Source organism: Tursiops truncatus, chromosome 4, assembly GCF_011762595.2.
Source record: "Tursiops truncatus isolate mTurTru1 chromosome 4, mTurTru1.mat.Y, whole genome shotgun sequence".
Classification (NCBI taxonomy): Eukaryota; Metazoa; Chordata; class Mammalia; order Artiodactyla; family Delphinidae; genus Tursiops; species Tursiops truncatus.
The window spans coordinates 89,614,023-89,628,955 of NC_047037.1; the positions used below are offsets into that span (position 1 = coordinate 89,614,023).

At 40.5% G+C, this 14,933-nt stretch overlaps 1 protein-coding gene across 12 annotated transcripts in view; it reads right to left on the reverse strand.

Moving 5' to 3' along the window:
• Window positions 1-364: 364 nt before the first annotated feature.
• BBX (BBX high mobility group box domain containing) overlaps window positions 365-14,933 on the reverse strand; it is a 282,397-nt gene continuing 267,828 nt past the window's right edge. For 9 of the 12 annotated variants that reach the window (XM_033855860.2, XM_033855864.2, XM_033855865.2 and 6 more), the window contains 3 exons: window positions 13,195-13,392; window positions 10,997-11,183; window positions 365-6,218 (listed from right to left, as the gene is read on the reverse strand). In XM_033855860.2, the coding sequence (XP_033711751.1) occupies window positions 6,131-6,218; window positions 10,997-11,183; window positions 13,195-13,392 (473 nt within the window). In that variant the 3' untranslated portion in view covers window positions 365-6,130. The remainder of the gene's footprint in view (window positions 6,219-10,996; window positions 11,184-13,194; window positions 13,393-14,933) is intronic. The other 3 variants (XM_073804270.1, XM_073804268.1, XM_073804264.1) reach the window with 2 other exon arrangements.

Genomic DNA, 14,933 nt, shown 5'->3' on the forward strand with positions numbered 1-14,933 from the left:
TTAACGATACCATTTCCATCCTTTTATTATAGTTCGGGGCAAGACGGTATGCTCAGGCAGGTCACACTTTCCCAAGGAGCCTCTCCTCCTGCACAGCAGACTGAAGCATGTTTTCCTTCTTCTGTAGGGCTGATTTCTGCTCCACACGTTAGGCAAAAGCAACCAAGGCTGCTCATACAATGGTGAATCTCAGGTAAAGTTTAGGGGAGACCATCATTTGGTATTCTAAAATAGTTGAAGCGTCTTATTTGTATTAAAGTATTTTCCCTACTGTTTTTAGAAAATATGGTCTATTGAAGGCACATACACTATGGCCAGTAGTGTGAACAAAAAAAAAAAAAAAAAAAAAAAATTGAATAATATCTTTAAAATATTTCAAATTTTTATTAAATATTTTTATTCAGTTTTAAGATCACAGTTAAAGTACTTTAGCATGTTATACACATGACTTACATGTGCAATTTTTAGAAATATCAAATTAAGTATAAGATTTTGAAGAAAGAAATTATATAAATGTGTATATTGACTTTTACTACACATACATCTAAGAAAGCAATAATTCTGTTGTACCATTAAGTGGAAATCATTTATTACATGGCATGTTTACACCAACTCTAAAGAGAACCAAGCCAATTTCTGAAAGCAAAAAAAATGAGCGATTCGGTCATGCTGAAAACTGTCAACAGACTTAAGACCTGGTGGTCAAATGAAGCTGTGGTTAATTTATGACAGGTAAGTAAGCAATTCAAACCTATGGGAAAAGTTCATAATCTGGTATGTGGACTCTCAGGTGGTTTTTATTCCTTTTTGACAGATTCCTGAGAGTAAGACATGAGCGCTAAGGAAATGAGAAACATGTTGCCAAGCATGTGCTGAGCTCCAGATCACAAACCTCCCCCACCCCAGTTCTGCCGCTACGAGCTGAGGCACTAAAGTGAGGTGTCAGGGGACGGGAGCACCCCCCTGGGGCCGCAAGGGGAGGTCATGGTTAGTCCACGAAACGCGTGCCTCTGTGATTTAGGTTAGAGCTTGTGAGGTAAGATGTGTGGTGCGGTGCAGTGGGAGGGTGTGGAGGCATGGAATTAGGTCCTTGCTCCTCGGTAACCAGTTCTGGCCCAAGTTATTAGAAAATCTTTGGAAAGAGTAGTAATGTTCACAATAACTAATTCTGTGCATAAAGATCAACTTAAGGGCAGGATCAATTTTGACCACTGACTGCAACAAGAAAACAGTGGCCACTGAACTTCTAAGCACAAGGTTTCCTCTTTTCAATTATTAGTATAAACCATACCACCACAAACAAAATTTGGCCAGGAGAGGAAACTTTTTTGTATGTGTGAAGAAAATGTATATTTATATTTTTAAGGAAAGCGTAGCACAAACAGATGGAGGTGTATGAGGGGAATCAAATGTACTTGTCTTGTTCACTCTTTTGCTGCTTCTTTTCCTAAAATGTAAGATAATGTCCCCAGTGAAAAGGACAAGGTCATTTAATATGGGGTATAATAAACTTCACTATCACTTCCAAACTATATAAAAGCAAAGCAGTCCATCAAACCCTGAATACTTCACCAGACATATCTGGTAAGATGAACTGAACAACTGTTTCTTTTTTCTATTGTTAAGTATGATGTTAGTCAATCTAAATAAGATAACTGTAAAAAAAAAAAATCCCCAAACTCAAATAAACACAAAATCCAAATCTAATTCTTTGGGAATGCTTGTATAAATAAAAGCAACACCTAATTAACAATTAGTACACTCTTTATAAGGTGCAAAACGAGATCCTATGTGGGGAAAGTTAAATTTTAATTCCCACCTAGCAGTCACTCTGAATACTTTATAGGTCAAATGTAATAAGAGCATTTGCTTCTACTGCCCATTTTCAGCAATACATTGTTCTCTCTGGAGAAGGTGGTTTGGGAAGTCAAAACACTGCAGCGGAAAATAGTGGCACTGAAGGTAGAAGCAAAAAAAAGACAAACCTTTGAAACAGGACTTACTGAAATTAACCGTTAAAGCCGAGGTAGCCCATTAGGATTGGCCTTATCTGAGGGCTCTGTGGAGCAGTGCAATCAAAGGTGAAACTTCTCACAGCATCACGTACACCCCGACTTTCCCTTTACAAATGATGACTCCAGGCCTTGCACGACTTCCTTCCTTTTCCCCCATGGAGCGGCGATGCTTCCCCTTTGCTGTGTGGATGCTGGCCTCCAGCCTCCAGCTGCTGGTCTCCAGAACACTTAGGATTCATACAGTAGTTTAGCAGGCAGCATGGTCCCACTGCTTCACATTAATGCCAAATGCCAAACTTGGAACAGAGTTACTTGATATTCCCCATCCCTCCCCCGGAACTGTATAAACAAAACATGTCATTCAGTTTTCAGCTTACTCCTAGTGCTGTATCGATTTATAATTTGCTTGAGATTTTACATAGGTGCAAACATTTCCAGAGGATGAGCCAAGGACTACAGAGTGCAAACAAAATTTTCTATGACTCAGGCAGGGTAGCATCTGACTTGATAAGAGAGTGACAGAGATTACACAAGTTGCGTTCTGACTAACCAGACCAGTTCAGATGCTCCTTTTTGTTCATAGTGTTCCATCACTTTTTTCCTCTGCAGCAGTTTTAATGGCAGGAACTATAATAACAGTGATAACGTGGGAATGAGTTCAGCATGGCTTCGAGGGGGCACTGGTAGAAAGCTCATCTGATGGAATTAAATAAATATATTTTCGGGGGGGAAAAGACTGTCAGAATTACAATGGTATGATAGATCCTTTAAAAAAGAGGGCTTTAAAGAATTCACCATGTTCATCTAAAATCTGGGAACTAACCTAGTTTGGGGATAAGAACCTGTGTCTTCAAAGTGGCTGTGGGACCTTTTTCCTTTTCCTGGCCTCATTACAGTTATCCAAACAAATAAACACTTAAGAAGGGTGTCTTACAGTATTTTCTCTCTTTCACTCAGCTTCTTAGAGCTGCAGCTTCAGTAACTATAATATACTCTACACACTTCAAAATTACATAGGAAAATACCCAGAATAACTAAATAAATAAAAGGCTAAAGAAAACTGGAACAGTACTGTGTCTCCATCTGAGACTAAATCATCCACTTCCAGCAACACAGAGAAGGGCTAGGACAATTTTTTTCAAAAGATTTATATACAGGTTTGAATCCAGAAATTAAGGTTAAAAGCATAAATATTGATAATTTCAACTAGATTCAGAATGGTTTCAGAAAGATATGATACAACAATTTAGAATAAAACAAAAGCAGAAGAGCATCATATTTTGGTTTGCTTGAGATATACATAAGGTGCAACAACTTTTTCGCTTGAGGATGCGTGTGGGACAAATGTTAGTGTAGATGGTGTTTGCTGGCAGATTAAGGTACACACCATAGCAATATGATTTTCCAAAATAAAAAAGAATGAGAGAAGTGAAATGAAGATGATAAATGGGGGAGGGTACTACATGTTGGTCTGCAATATTTGTGCTAACAAATGTTGTTACCTGAAAATACCAACACCCCTCTCCAGTGGATTCAGGGCATGAGAAAAGCACTATTTTTGAAATCAAGACTTTACTCAGAGAAATGACAAGGCGAGTGTCTAAAAGACTATAAAGCTTTGCAGGATTTCTGCTACTCTCAGTGCCTAACCGCTTAAAAATTAAGCATGTCTACAAAAAGGTGGGTTTTTTTTTTTGTTTTTTTTTTCTAAAGTATCTGAAAACAGTCGTATCCAGTAGGTTGCCCTCCACCCCGACCCCTGCCTAAGGGAAAAGCCACTGAGGTTTAGGAAAAGCAGATCAAGTAAGATATATTAATCACATAGAAAAAAGTAATCTTTTGTTTTGCTTCTTTTTAAAAAAGGTCCCATGAATATACAGCACTCTCTTAAGGAACTCTAGGGAAATGTAATCAGAGGACTGGAGGAGAGGGCACTGGCAAAAATAGACCTATTCTAACATGTTCTAGAGAATAACAAGTTAGTACCATTGTCAAGGTGCATGTTCTGCACCAAACAATTTTTGTTGTTGATTCTTTTTTTTTTTGGATTTTAGCTAATTATAATTTTTAAATCACTGCTAGCAAGTGGTCCAGAAACTCCAACAGCCACCAACACTGGGACCCAGCAATTTTCAAACATTCAATTTGTGTTTCGAAATTTAGAAAATATTAATACAACAGCATCATAGTAAAAATCTCATGCTAAAATCTGGGGTTGCTCACCTGATTTATTTTTGTGTGAATGGGGTTAAGCTTCTGCCTCTGATTAACCTTGCTTACTAATTCCTTCTTCCTCCATGCCCACAAGGAATATGCATTTTTGAGGACACCATTCCAATGCCCTGATGCCCTCTTTACCTGCTTTGAAAAAAAAACGCCCAAATATCTCTGTTCTTTTTCAATTCTGTTAGTATGTTGTACATATTTTCCAGCACCGAAACTGAAGTAATATCTACAACCGTGAAAAGCTAAACCTAGTCAGTACTAATAGAGTCATTTTTTTGTATGGCTATTAGGTCAAATTACGATTAGAAAAAAAATCATCATTACAATTCAGTCAAGTATAAATAAGAAAGCTAGATAAAACCTTGTAAACTGTCACCATTTAGAGATCTAATTCAAAAGTTTCAAACTTGAACTAACACTATCAAAATTCCGCCAGTTTGAAAACCAGTAAAAATTATCGCTGGAATCCAATAATTAAAATTTGGTAGTTTGTGCTGTGATGCAAGAGTGGGGAAATACTTTGTGCTATGGAACAAATACCCTGTAAAATCTGTAGCCGCCGACTAATTTTGATTTATCATTTTGCATCTGTTGCTAAGAAACAAGATACTGTGAACGTCAGGTGGTGGAGTCAATATGTTGAATGTTCTAAGCCAGTTAATCCACTTGCACTGGCATATGTATGGTTGGTTTTATGTTCAAAAGCAACAAAACATGAAAAGGAAACAGGAAACTTGCAGGTTGGATCTATAACTGCGAGTCCCACTCTGGTCAGGTACACCTCCCTCATCAATACCTCCGTAACCACAAAAACTCAAAATGGCTCTAAAAACCTGCAGTGCCAATTAGGCTGTGCATAGCAATTGCTACCCGTCCAGTCTGTCTGGGATGGATGTAAAAGGTCTGTAGCTCAAAGTCCACACGAAGTGGGTGTGTCTTCAATGTGTTCTGAATAGTGAAGTAATACTAAGGTCACTTCTGAATAATATTTTTCTTTTTTTGTCTGTATGAACGATCCATTGGTCACTCAGACCCTGTGTAAAAATAAAAGAATCCTCAAGGCATGAAAACATCAGTAATCTGTAATCTGCTGGACTCTTCCCCTGTCTGGGAAAATATTCGCCACAATTTGACCCAAGCAAATTCTTCTTGGTCACTCAAGGCTAAGAAAAAAATTCTGCTTGTAAGAACTGTAATTTTTCTTCTTCTCTCTCTTTCTCTTTTTGCCAGCAAACTACCACTCTGGTGGCAAATATAAAAGTGCAGAATATATGGACCACAAGGCCGAGCATACACCGCTAACAATGGTACATCTGCCTGCCCGTGCTGTCTGGGAGTCTCTGGAACAGGCTTTTTAATATTATTCTACAATATAAATGTAGGTATAACCTATTATATAAACCATCTTAGAACATAAATCTCCATGTACAAAAAAGACTAAGAATATCTAATAATAACTAGTGCAGTGTGTCAGTTTTTGTTTTTTTTGTTTTTTGTTTTTGTTTTGAAAGAATAACTAGGTAATATACGAAACTAGTTTCACACTCTCTGGTTGGTAAAAGAGATGCTGGATGAGCTACAGTAAAGGCAGCCTTTTACCAAGTTACCACCTATTACCATCAAAAGCCTTCAATAGAAAGCAAAGCTCTAGGATCATCCCGTTTCTGCTCATTATCAGACAGATAACATCACCCTCAAAGACTCTGGGTTCTGAAAGAACAAACTGGCCCAGGGTGCCAACTTCTGCTTCAAGTGAATCTGGGCCATGTAGGGCAACAAGCACTTGTTTGCAGTCTATATTTTCCACCACATGGACTCACTAGCATCTCTCAGTAAAGACAAGGCTAGGGTAGTAGGTAAAGCACAATGTTTTACAATTAAAGGGCGCTTCACTGGTCAGCGCAAGAAATAAGTACAGGAGCCTGTGGCATTTCTTTTGGCTGTCCATCATGGGTGAGCGGAGTTGATCTCTGACCTCTGTAAAATAAGAGGAAGAAAAAGAGAGAAATCACTTTTTGAGAGTACATTATCAGAAACAGGAGAGGATGATGAATGACCAACAAAAGCTTTCCAACATATCTTGTTTAATAGCTACCACTGACTTACTACTTACACCGTTTAATTAAAACTGTTTTTATTCTTAAAGCTTCTTTATTTTTCTTTTTTAAGGATTTCTTATCTCAGTTCCTCTCATACAACTCAACAACATACTCTGCCCCCAAACAACCACCTCCATTATGTAGAGACAAAACCTGAAGCACCAACAGATTTGGTGAAATTCCCAGGAAGTGGAAACCTTTCAGTCAAGGGCTATGGTTCTAGGATGACAATTTTCCTCTGGATCTACTTATATTAAAAAATGACAGGGCTTCCCTGGTGGCGCAGTGGTTGAGAGTCTGCCTGCTGATGCAGGGGACACGGGTTCGTGCCCCGGTCCGGGAAGGTCCCGCATGCCGCGGAGCGGCTGGGCCCGTGAGCCATGGCCGCTGAGCCTGTGCATCCGGAGCCTGTGCTCCTCAACGGGAGAGGCCACAACGGTGAGAGGCCCGCGTACCGCAAAAAAAAAAAAAAAAAAAAAAAAAGACACATTCCTTTCCTTGACTTGCCCAAGGGGAAGAAGACTCTCCTATACTAACCGATGACCTTCAGGCTCATTTCTTGAGATATATAATAATAAGCCCGATTTCAAAACTTAAGGCCAATAAAAGGGATGGCCTCTGCAGAGAGAGGTGAACTGTGACTTAAAAAATGAATGAAAAGAAAACAATGAAACCCGCCTAACGAAAGAGAAGTCTCAAAGGCATATGGAGGGAGAATGCACAGGGAAGAAGGCAAGTACCAGCTCTGAATTTTAGTGTGTGAGAAAATCCAATCAACTTGGGCCAAAATCAACACATATGGAGAAAGAACTCTAGACAAGACTTAAAAAAATTCATGGAAATTCTTATCATTTGGATTGGATCTACATCAAACAGACATAGATCAAACAGTTATTTTTCATTCAGCTTGTTGTTTAATGAGTAGGAAGAAAAATACGATTTACTTCATGGTTATAAGAAAATTTCTTGGTACTTTCTATAGAGCTTCTCGTTCTAAAAAGATAGGATTGGGCACCTCCTTGACATGCCCTAATAGGTTTCCCAAGCCTCAACAATGCATACTCACTGCTCTGGCCTACGATGGTCTGTAGTGCACAGCACTGTGCTGAAAATATGGGATAGAGCAGCAGTGTTTTCACTGGTTTGACCGTTTCAATACAGTATCTTCTTCAGATTATGTGAAATAAAAGGAGCTATTTTAAAATTCAAATTGTATCTCTCCATAACTATATCTAATTTTCTTTTTCTTGATGAACAAAAAAGAAAATTAATACAGATAGATTACATTTGGGGATTTCAGAATCCAACGATCACTTAGCTAAAGATATTAGGAATTTAGAAAAACAAAACGTGTTATAATCAAGCCTCTGGATTAGTCTGTTTATTTATGTGGGGATGCTGTAAGAACCAACTATTCAATATGTTCAACTCTTTGTTCAAGAAAGATGAAATTAAAATGCTATTTTTTACTTTTAAGATTGGATGTGTAACAATATTACAAAAGCAAAAAAGAATTTTAACAAGTATTGGAAAAGGAAACATACAAAGAAAAATAAGTGAAAGATGAAAAATACAATGCAAAAACAAAAAAGAGCAAGCAAGAGGGAGAGAGAGAAATTGGGGTGAAAGCCCAGCTTACTCAGTGGAAAAAGAAAAGGAGGTAGGAGCATGAGGTGGCTGCCACGAAGTGATGGTTCCAGCTCCCAGGGGAAGGTCAGGTGAGATTCCCCATGAATCTCTATGACATGACAGATGCTTGCTTAAGTGGCATGCTGGAGCAAAGGCAAAGACAATGAAGTTCAAAGACTTGGATTCAGATCTTGACTCAAGTTTAGCTGTGTGCTCTTAGCAAGTTAATTAACCGCCTGTACCATCATTAAAATGGAACTAAAAAGACGCACCTGGCAGAGCTGATTTTAAGAATAAATGTAATGAGCTTCCATCCTTATAAAACTCCTAGTAAATAAACAGGCTCTCAACAAAGGTTAATTCCAATTTCCTACTTCCTGCATTCTGTAAAACTGCTTTTCTATGTTGGGTTTCTGAACCCAATATTAAGATTGCTTGTGGCAAGAATGCAGGTAATATATGTTTACCCCTAACTCTGTCGACCACTCTCTAAATTATGAACTAGGTGATGCCTAAGAAATAATTAATTGATGTGCAACCCAGGTACAATTACATTAAGCCTGCAGGTGGAGGGATGGCTGGGATCTCTGCTTTAACAGGTTAACCGCTGAAGTTACAACTAAGATTCTCCAAGGCTGTCTGTCTGTCTAGATAGTAAGAACACTAACCATTTGTTAGGTTGATAGTAAAATTCTTTTTTTTTTATGGTACGCAGGCCTCTCACCGCTGTGGCCTCTCCTGTTGCGGAGCACAGGCTCTGGACGCGCAGGCTCAGCGGCCATGGCTCACGGGCCTAGCCGCTCTGCGGCATGTGGGATCCTCCCAGACCGGGGCATGAACCTGTGTCCCCTGCATGGGCAGGTGGACTCTCAACCACTGTGCCACCAGAGAAGCCTGATAGTAAAATTCTAATAGGCAATATTTTTTCTTGCTAATGTGAGGTGTAAAAAAAAAAAAAAGAACACCATTTTTCTATGCCTGCTAGCTAACTTAGGCAGTCATTCTCAAAAACACCTCACTTATTCACTCAGCCATTCACTTGTTCATTCGTCCATTGCGTAACAGGAACTAAGGAAGCTGTGTACATGAAGAATAACACCAGTGCTTTGCTTTCAAAGTGTACTGGAAGGAGACAGATGCATCAACAAATAACTACAACCCAGTGCGGCAGCTGGTCTAAGAGAGGTGTGCACAGCGAGTGTGCAGGACTTCGGGAGGAAGACTGAGAGAAGAGGACAAAAGACAGACAGGCCGTTCACCCGAGAGGAGGACGCACAAAGGCAAGAAGCGGGCTTATCTGGACGGGAGTAAGCGATTCCACGTGACCGCAGGACAGAGAAGAAGGTGGTGGTGACAGTGGAAAGGCTTGCTGCCGCTTTCTGCTGCTGCAGCTGAAAGTCACTGGGGTGGAGGCGGCTGGTTAACAGAGCAGAGGTGTCACCAGTCGTGCTCAGAAGGGGACACTGGCAGCAGCAAAGGTGACTGTGTGGTGGCCCTTCCTGAGCCCTGGATTATGACCCCCCCCGAATTCTTACATGACCTCTTATTCCCACAATTTATGGGGGCACTTAATAACACTCAGGCATATTTTTAATTCTTTTTGCATGCGCTATGAGTTTGTCCTCTGTGCTCGACTGTAAAACTTCACGAGTGGAGAAGTGTCTGTGCATTATCTCCCTCAGAGACCTGAGCAGATTTTAACAATGTCTGTCACCGTTCACTTGCTATTAGGCACTTGCAGTGTACACATGAAAAGGAATTCTGATAATGTACGCTCCCACATGCCGCGGAGCGGCTGGGCCCGTGAGCCGTGGCCGCTGAGCTTGTGCGTCTGGAGCCTGTGCTCCGCAACGGGAGACGCCACAACAGTGAGAGGCCCGCGTACCGCAAAAAAAAAAAAAAAAAAAGGAATTTGACTTCTTGGAAAAATCTAGAGGCTATTTGTGAGGAGGCACTAGAACTGTAATATGACAGGTAAACAGCAAGAGGCAAACAAAGCTTCCATTGGGGTCTCCTAAACCTGGATGTGAAGGAGAATGGAGCCTGACAGATGGGTAGACACGTTGGGGTAGATTTCAAGCTCTGTTGGGCTGAAGACTGAAAACCTAAGAAAGAACTCATCTGTGGGTAATCCACTTTGAATAAAAACAAGAAATACCTGAATTCACAAAAGGCTTTTTTATCTTCCCAAAGGATCCATTAAGTAGCAGAACACCCAATTATATACTTAGAACTTAATATACTTTCTGTGGGACTTCACTGAGTTCAAAAGGCTTTCGTATCTGGTCTCATCTGAGCCTCACAACTTTGTGATTCTTTGGGGATATTGTTATGCTAAACAGAAGATGAGAAAACGGAGGCCCAGAGAAATAAATGACTTTTTAACAAACACAGAGAGCTGAAGAAAAATCCAGGCCTTCTGCCTTCCATGAGTCAGATGCTGAGATGCTCTTTTTCCTGAACCACACTGTTTTCTTCCGCTAGTACCACCAACGCCATCCTCAATGGGGGTGTTACCATGTGCCGGTACTGGGACACTAGATTTATTCTATATAACATCTCTATGAAATGCGAACCACTTACAGCCACAGTATAAAAGGAAAAACAGAGGATAGAGAAGTGAATGGTCTTGCTCAAGGCCTTACAGTTTTCAGGTGAGAGAGGTAGGACTCAAACTCAGGTCTGAGACCTGACTCTAAAGCTTTAATGATTAGATGATATTGCTTCTCTGCTCTCTCAGGCTTTTTCAGAAATGAAGCTTAATCACAGAATAATACTATGTTCAAAGTAAAATACCTGGTGGGCAATACTCCCTTATATTTTCCCACACTGCTGAACAGTATACATACTTCGGTTACCACCTCGTAAACAAAAGTCTCCCGAACCCCAATCATTGAAAATATCACAGACCACGTCAGAAAGGATGATTTGGGCTTCCATATCACTGTCTCCACCCATGTTCCGTGAAAGGGGGTGAAAGTGAACAGGTCCCCAGAGCCCAGGGCAGCGAGGTTCCCCACTGCTGACCTGTGCACATTTTCCATGGCGGCCACTTCGGCCAGCGCAGCGAGGCTGAAGAACGCAGACACGGCTGGCATCTCCGGGGTGCTGCTCCGCGTCTCCGTGGCCTCCCGGTTGTGTGAGCATTCGTCATTGCAGCCCGTCTCGGTCACCTTAGCAAGACTCCTCTGCAGTTGTTCCTTTGGTTTGTCATCTGTAACGAAAGGAAAATTCATCACGAGAGGGATCGCTCTGTCCCCTCCAGAGAAGGGACACAGAGAAAACTCAGTGTCAGACAATGTGAAATGAGCTAATATGCTTTACTGTTCACTTCTGTCACCCACCGAGTATTAAGGCTTTTACAGAATCTCTTCTTCCATGGGAATAAAACTCTTTTATTAAGCCCAACTGCAACCACGGGCAGCACCATGCCCTGAAGCTGAGCGGAGGAGCTGTGTTTTATCCAAGAACAAAGAATAGGTCAATCTTAGAGAAAGAGGGAAAAATGGACCGTGGCCAAAATAAAACCCAAGGGACTTGTGCAGAGGGGCCAGTGGATGCTGTAAAATGGTCCTTAAAAACTCAACTGACCAAACATTCCTGATGAGGCCACAGCATGCCCTACGGTGCACCGTGGGCATTCAGTATGCTGTGTTACCGACACTTAGGATAGCCTAAACTAATCCCAATGAGATGCATCAGTTCCAATGAGATCCTAAACTGTTATTTTTGTTCTGAAGACCTACTGAAAGGAAGCAAAGGGCCCTCTGGTATTTATGAAGAGGTGGCTGAAATGCTATGCCAATACATTTGTTGGAAGTAAGTACACTTTATACAGCCATTAGAGAGGAAGAGGAGTAATCTTTACCATGGTTTTTATAATAAAACATTTTAACTACAGAAAGTAATTGATAAAGGCTGTAAATGTCATATATTAGAACATGAAGTGCTATATGCTTTTCTACATAAAAGGGAATATTTTCTAAGATCTTTCACTCTTCCTAAAGCAAAAATGAGGCTATAACAATTTATACAATGTGAAAATCACAGAGCAGAATCCAGAGTGGAAAGGGAAGGAGAGAGGAGCCCGCTGGACTAAGTATCATGAAAACTAGATTCTAATCCTCATCCTACTTAGTGGTTCGATGTGTTATGAAACAAAATTCCACCTCTTTGAGTTTCACTTCGTATATGACAGTAAAATTAGGGGTCTTTAATATACTTTAAGGTTTAACAATCTACATATGCAAAACACAAGTGCACAAAATTCACTAAATGACTTCGATCTCAGCATACAATAAGTCTACCAACTAGATTAACCTAAATCAGTTATTTATAAATATTCTCAAAAAGCATTCATTTAAACATTTTTTTTTGCTATTTACAGAAGTCATTATGGACGCTTGACCTTTGTCTGGAAACTGGGTTAGGGTAAGGGGGGTGGGGAACGCCTCCTTCAGGGCTGATAGAATGAGACGCTAGAGGCGCTGAAAGGCAGAAAGGCAGCAGCTAAGCCCACTAATGCTTGGTTGGTGTACCACCCCTAGATAGGAGGGGGGGATGCTCAGTGTCACTCGCTTAAGCCGGGCCCCTCAGGCAATTCCACAGAGGCCACCAGGAACAGTAAAGAGACCACAGGCCAAGACTGAAATGGAGAAATTCACTGTAAGTTAATATTTGGTTCAGGATTAGCCCAGAGAATCAAGAAATCCAGAAGCATTCTCAGGCTCCCTTAGTGGTCTGAATCAGCTGTACAGGAAATGCTGGATGCTTGCTTTCTCAGTTTTCTTAGTTCATTGGTTTGAACACCTGATGATCTGGTTTGTAATGACTTAAAACGTGAGCCAGGGACAAAGACTCATCCAGTATTTTTAAAAGTCTCGGATCTTTGGGAATTTACTTAAGACGGTTTGTGTGCATGCTGAGAAGGAGAAGGTAGCTGACAGTCCTAAAAGCTACCTTTCCTTCCTAGGAATTCCGGATATGCTCTTGGGAAAAGAGCTATGATTTTAAAACATGGACTAAAACATGTACGTTTAGAATGCTGTAGGAAACCAGTTCTCAAGGAGATCCAGAGAGAGAAAATGTTACTGTGACCAGACTGACAGACAGATCCATTTTTCACTGAGGACCCACAGTTGGATTATAGTCATTTTCTGGCCACTGTGGCCCTGATGGTCACCTGCTTGCTCTGGTCATCTCTGTCTAAAGCTTCCTTGTCTTACCCAAAGTACCTCCCGCTGGTGATACCCGGCCATCTGCCGTCCTGACAAGGTGTGTGATCTTGGTTTTCCTTGCTTTTCTCTTTTGACTGCCCACCAAGGGTTCTTGCGTTGTTGTTGGCTCTGGAGTGCTGGGAATGGATGGGGCATTTTTAACCTTATAAGCAGGCTCTGTGGTGTTTTTGTCTTCTGAAAATATGGCTGAAAAAGGACAAACCATATAACGTTACACACAAAAACACAAGGCACCAACGTTGCTCTGGGAAGGAAGTATTTCTAAATGTCTGACTTATCTGAACAAGAACTTACATTTAGAGTTTTCAGAGTATTGATAGAAAAAAGAAATACTGACTATAATTTTAAACAAATATTTCTTTAAATATGTGCTTTGATAAATTAGGTACAGAGGGATAGGATGCCCTCTCTATCTTTTAATAGAATACTTAACTAAGAGGCCATTGGAGTAACATTTTCTAAGTGTTTGGATCTTGCAGGTTGGTGGGGAGGACAGTGTATGCAAATCTGAATAAACTGTGTCCCAATAGACCACAATTTCTACATGTGGTCAGGGTCCCTATCTGAGATCCTTTTGACCAGCTAGTCTGGAAAGGATGATAAAAGAAGTTTCTCTTCTTCTGAGGATACTGAGATTAAGTATGTGCTTCTTAAATTTACACTTATCATTTGGACACCTGCTTTCAACCTCCAGGTTGGACTGATGAGAAAAGAAACTTTCTTTTATGCACACTGAGTACTCAGTAAGGACCTGGCAAACACTGACGAAGCCAGCACCTATGGAAACTCTCTCCCATCGGCTGAATTCTAGGACCAGGTGAATGTGCTTTAGGGAGATAATTTAATAAAGTACCACATGTCAGCAGGACACCCCGAAAGGTTAGTTTTAGGTACCCTAATTTTAACTGTTAACACCAGCAAATCATTTAACAGCACACACTTGTACCCTATTAGTCACTGTGTCAAGAGTAAGGAACACACTTGCCACCAAGGACTTTGCTTCCAGTTCAGACGGGTTGGGAATGCTGTGTCTCTTCTTACTCATTTCCTTAGGAATTCGTCTCTCCCCCTCCCCCCTTAATTTAAATTAAGACAAGAATATGCAGATGTGAGTACAACAAGCATTTAGGAGTATATATTTGTAGTCGTTTCCTCATTGGGGCTGTTTTTATTCCAGTGACCTAAGGGCTTTGGGGCAGGAGAAAGAGGCATCTTTCCATTTTTTAACTATCCAATCTCTTTAAGACAGGCATAGAAATTGTTTTTGACAAAGAAAAGGGGGAGTGTGGTTCAGGAAATCACACTGTCATGTTTGTTTGACATGACAAACTCTGTGCAAACTTAACCTGGAGGATACCAGGTGGTGCTCATAAGAAGGTGGATACGAAGGTAGATAAACTGGAAATAAGACAATATATGTAATGTAGGAAGACAAAAAAAGCTAAAATAAAAGGAACAGAGCAAGAACAATTCAGGGTGTGAAAAAATGTACTTATTGGTATAAACACTTACATAGGTTTCATTTAAAAATTTTAATATAGTTCCCTAATGGGTTTAGGTACATCCTTGAGAAAGGAGGCTATAAAGTAGTAACATCTTTGCCCCCAAGCATTTGATTCCAGGCTTCCTATTCCAAAACAAGTGGGAAATAATTTCAATTACATCAAGAGAAAGGATGTAAAGCAGAAATCATACCATGATTTGTGGTTTGGCCTTACCATATTATT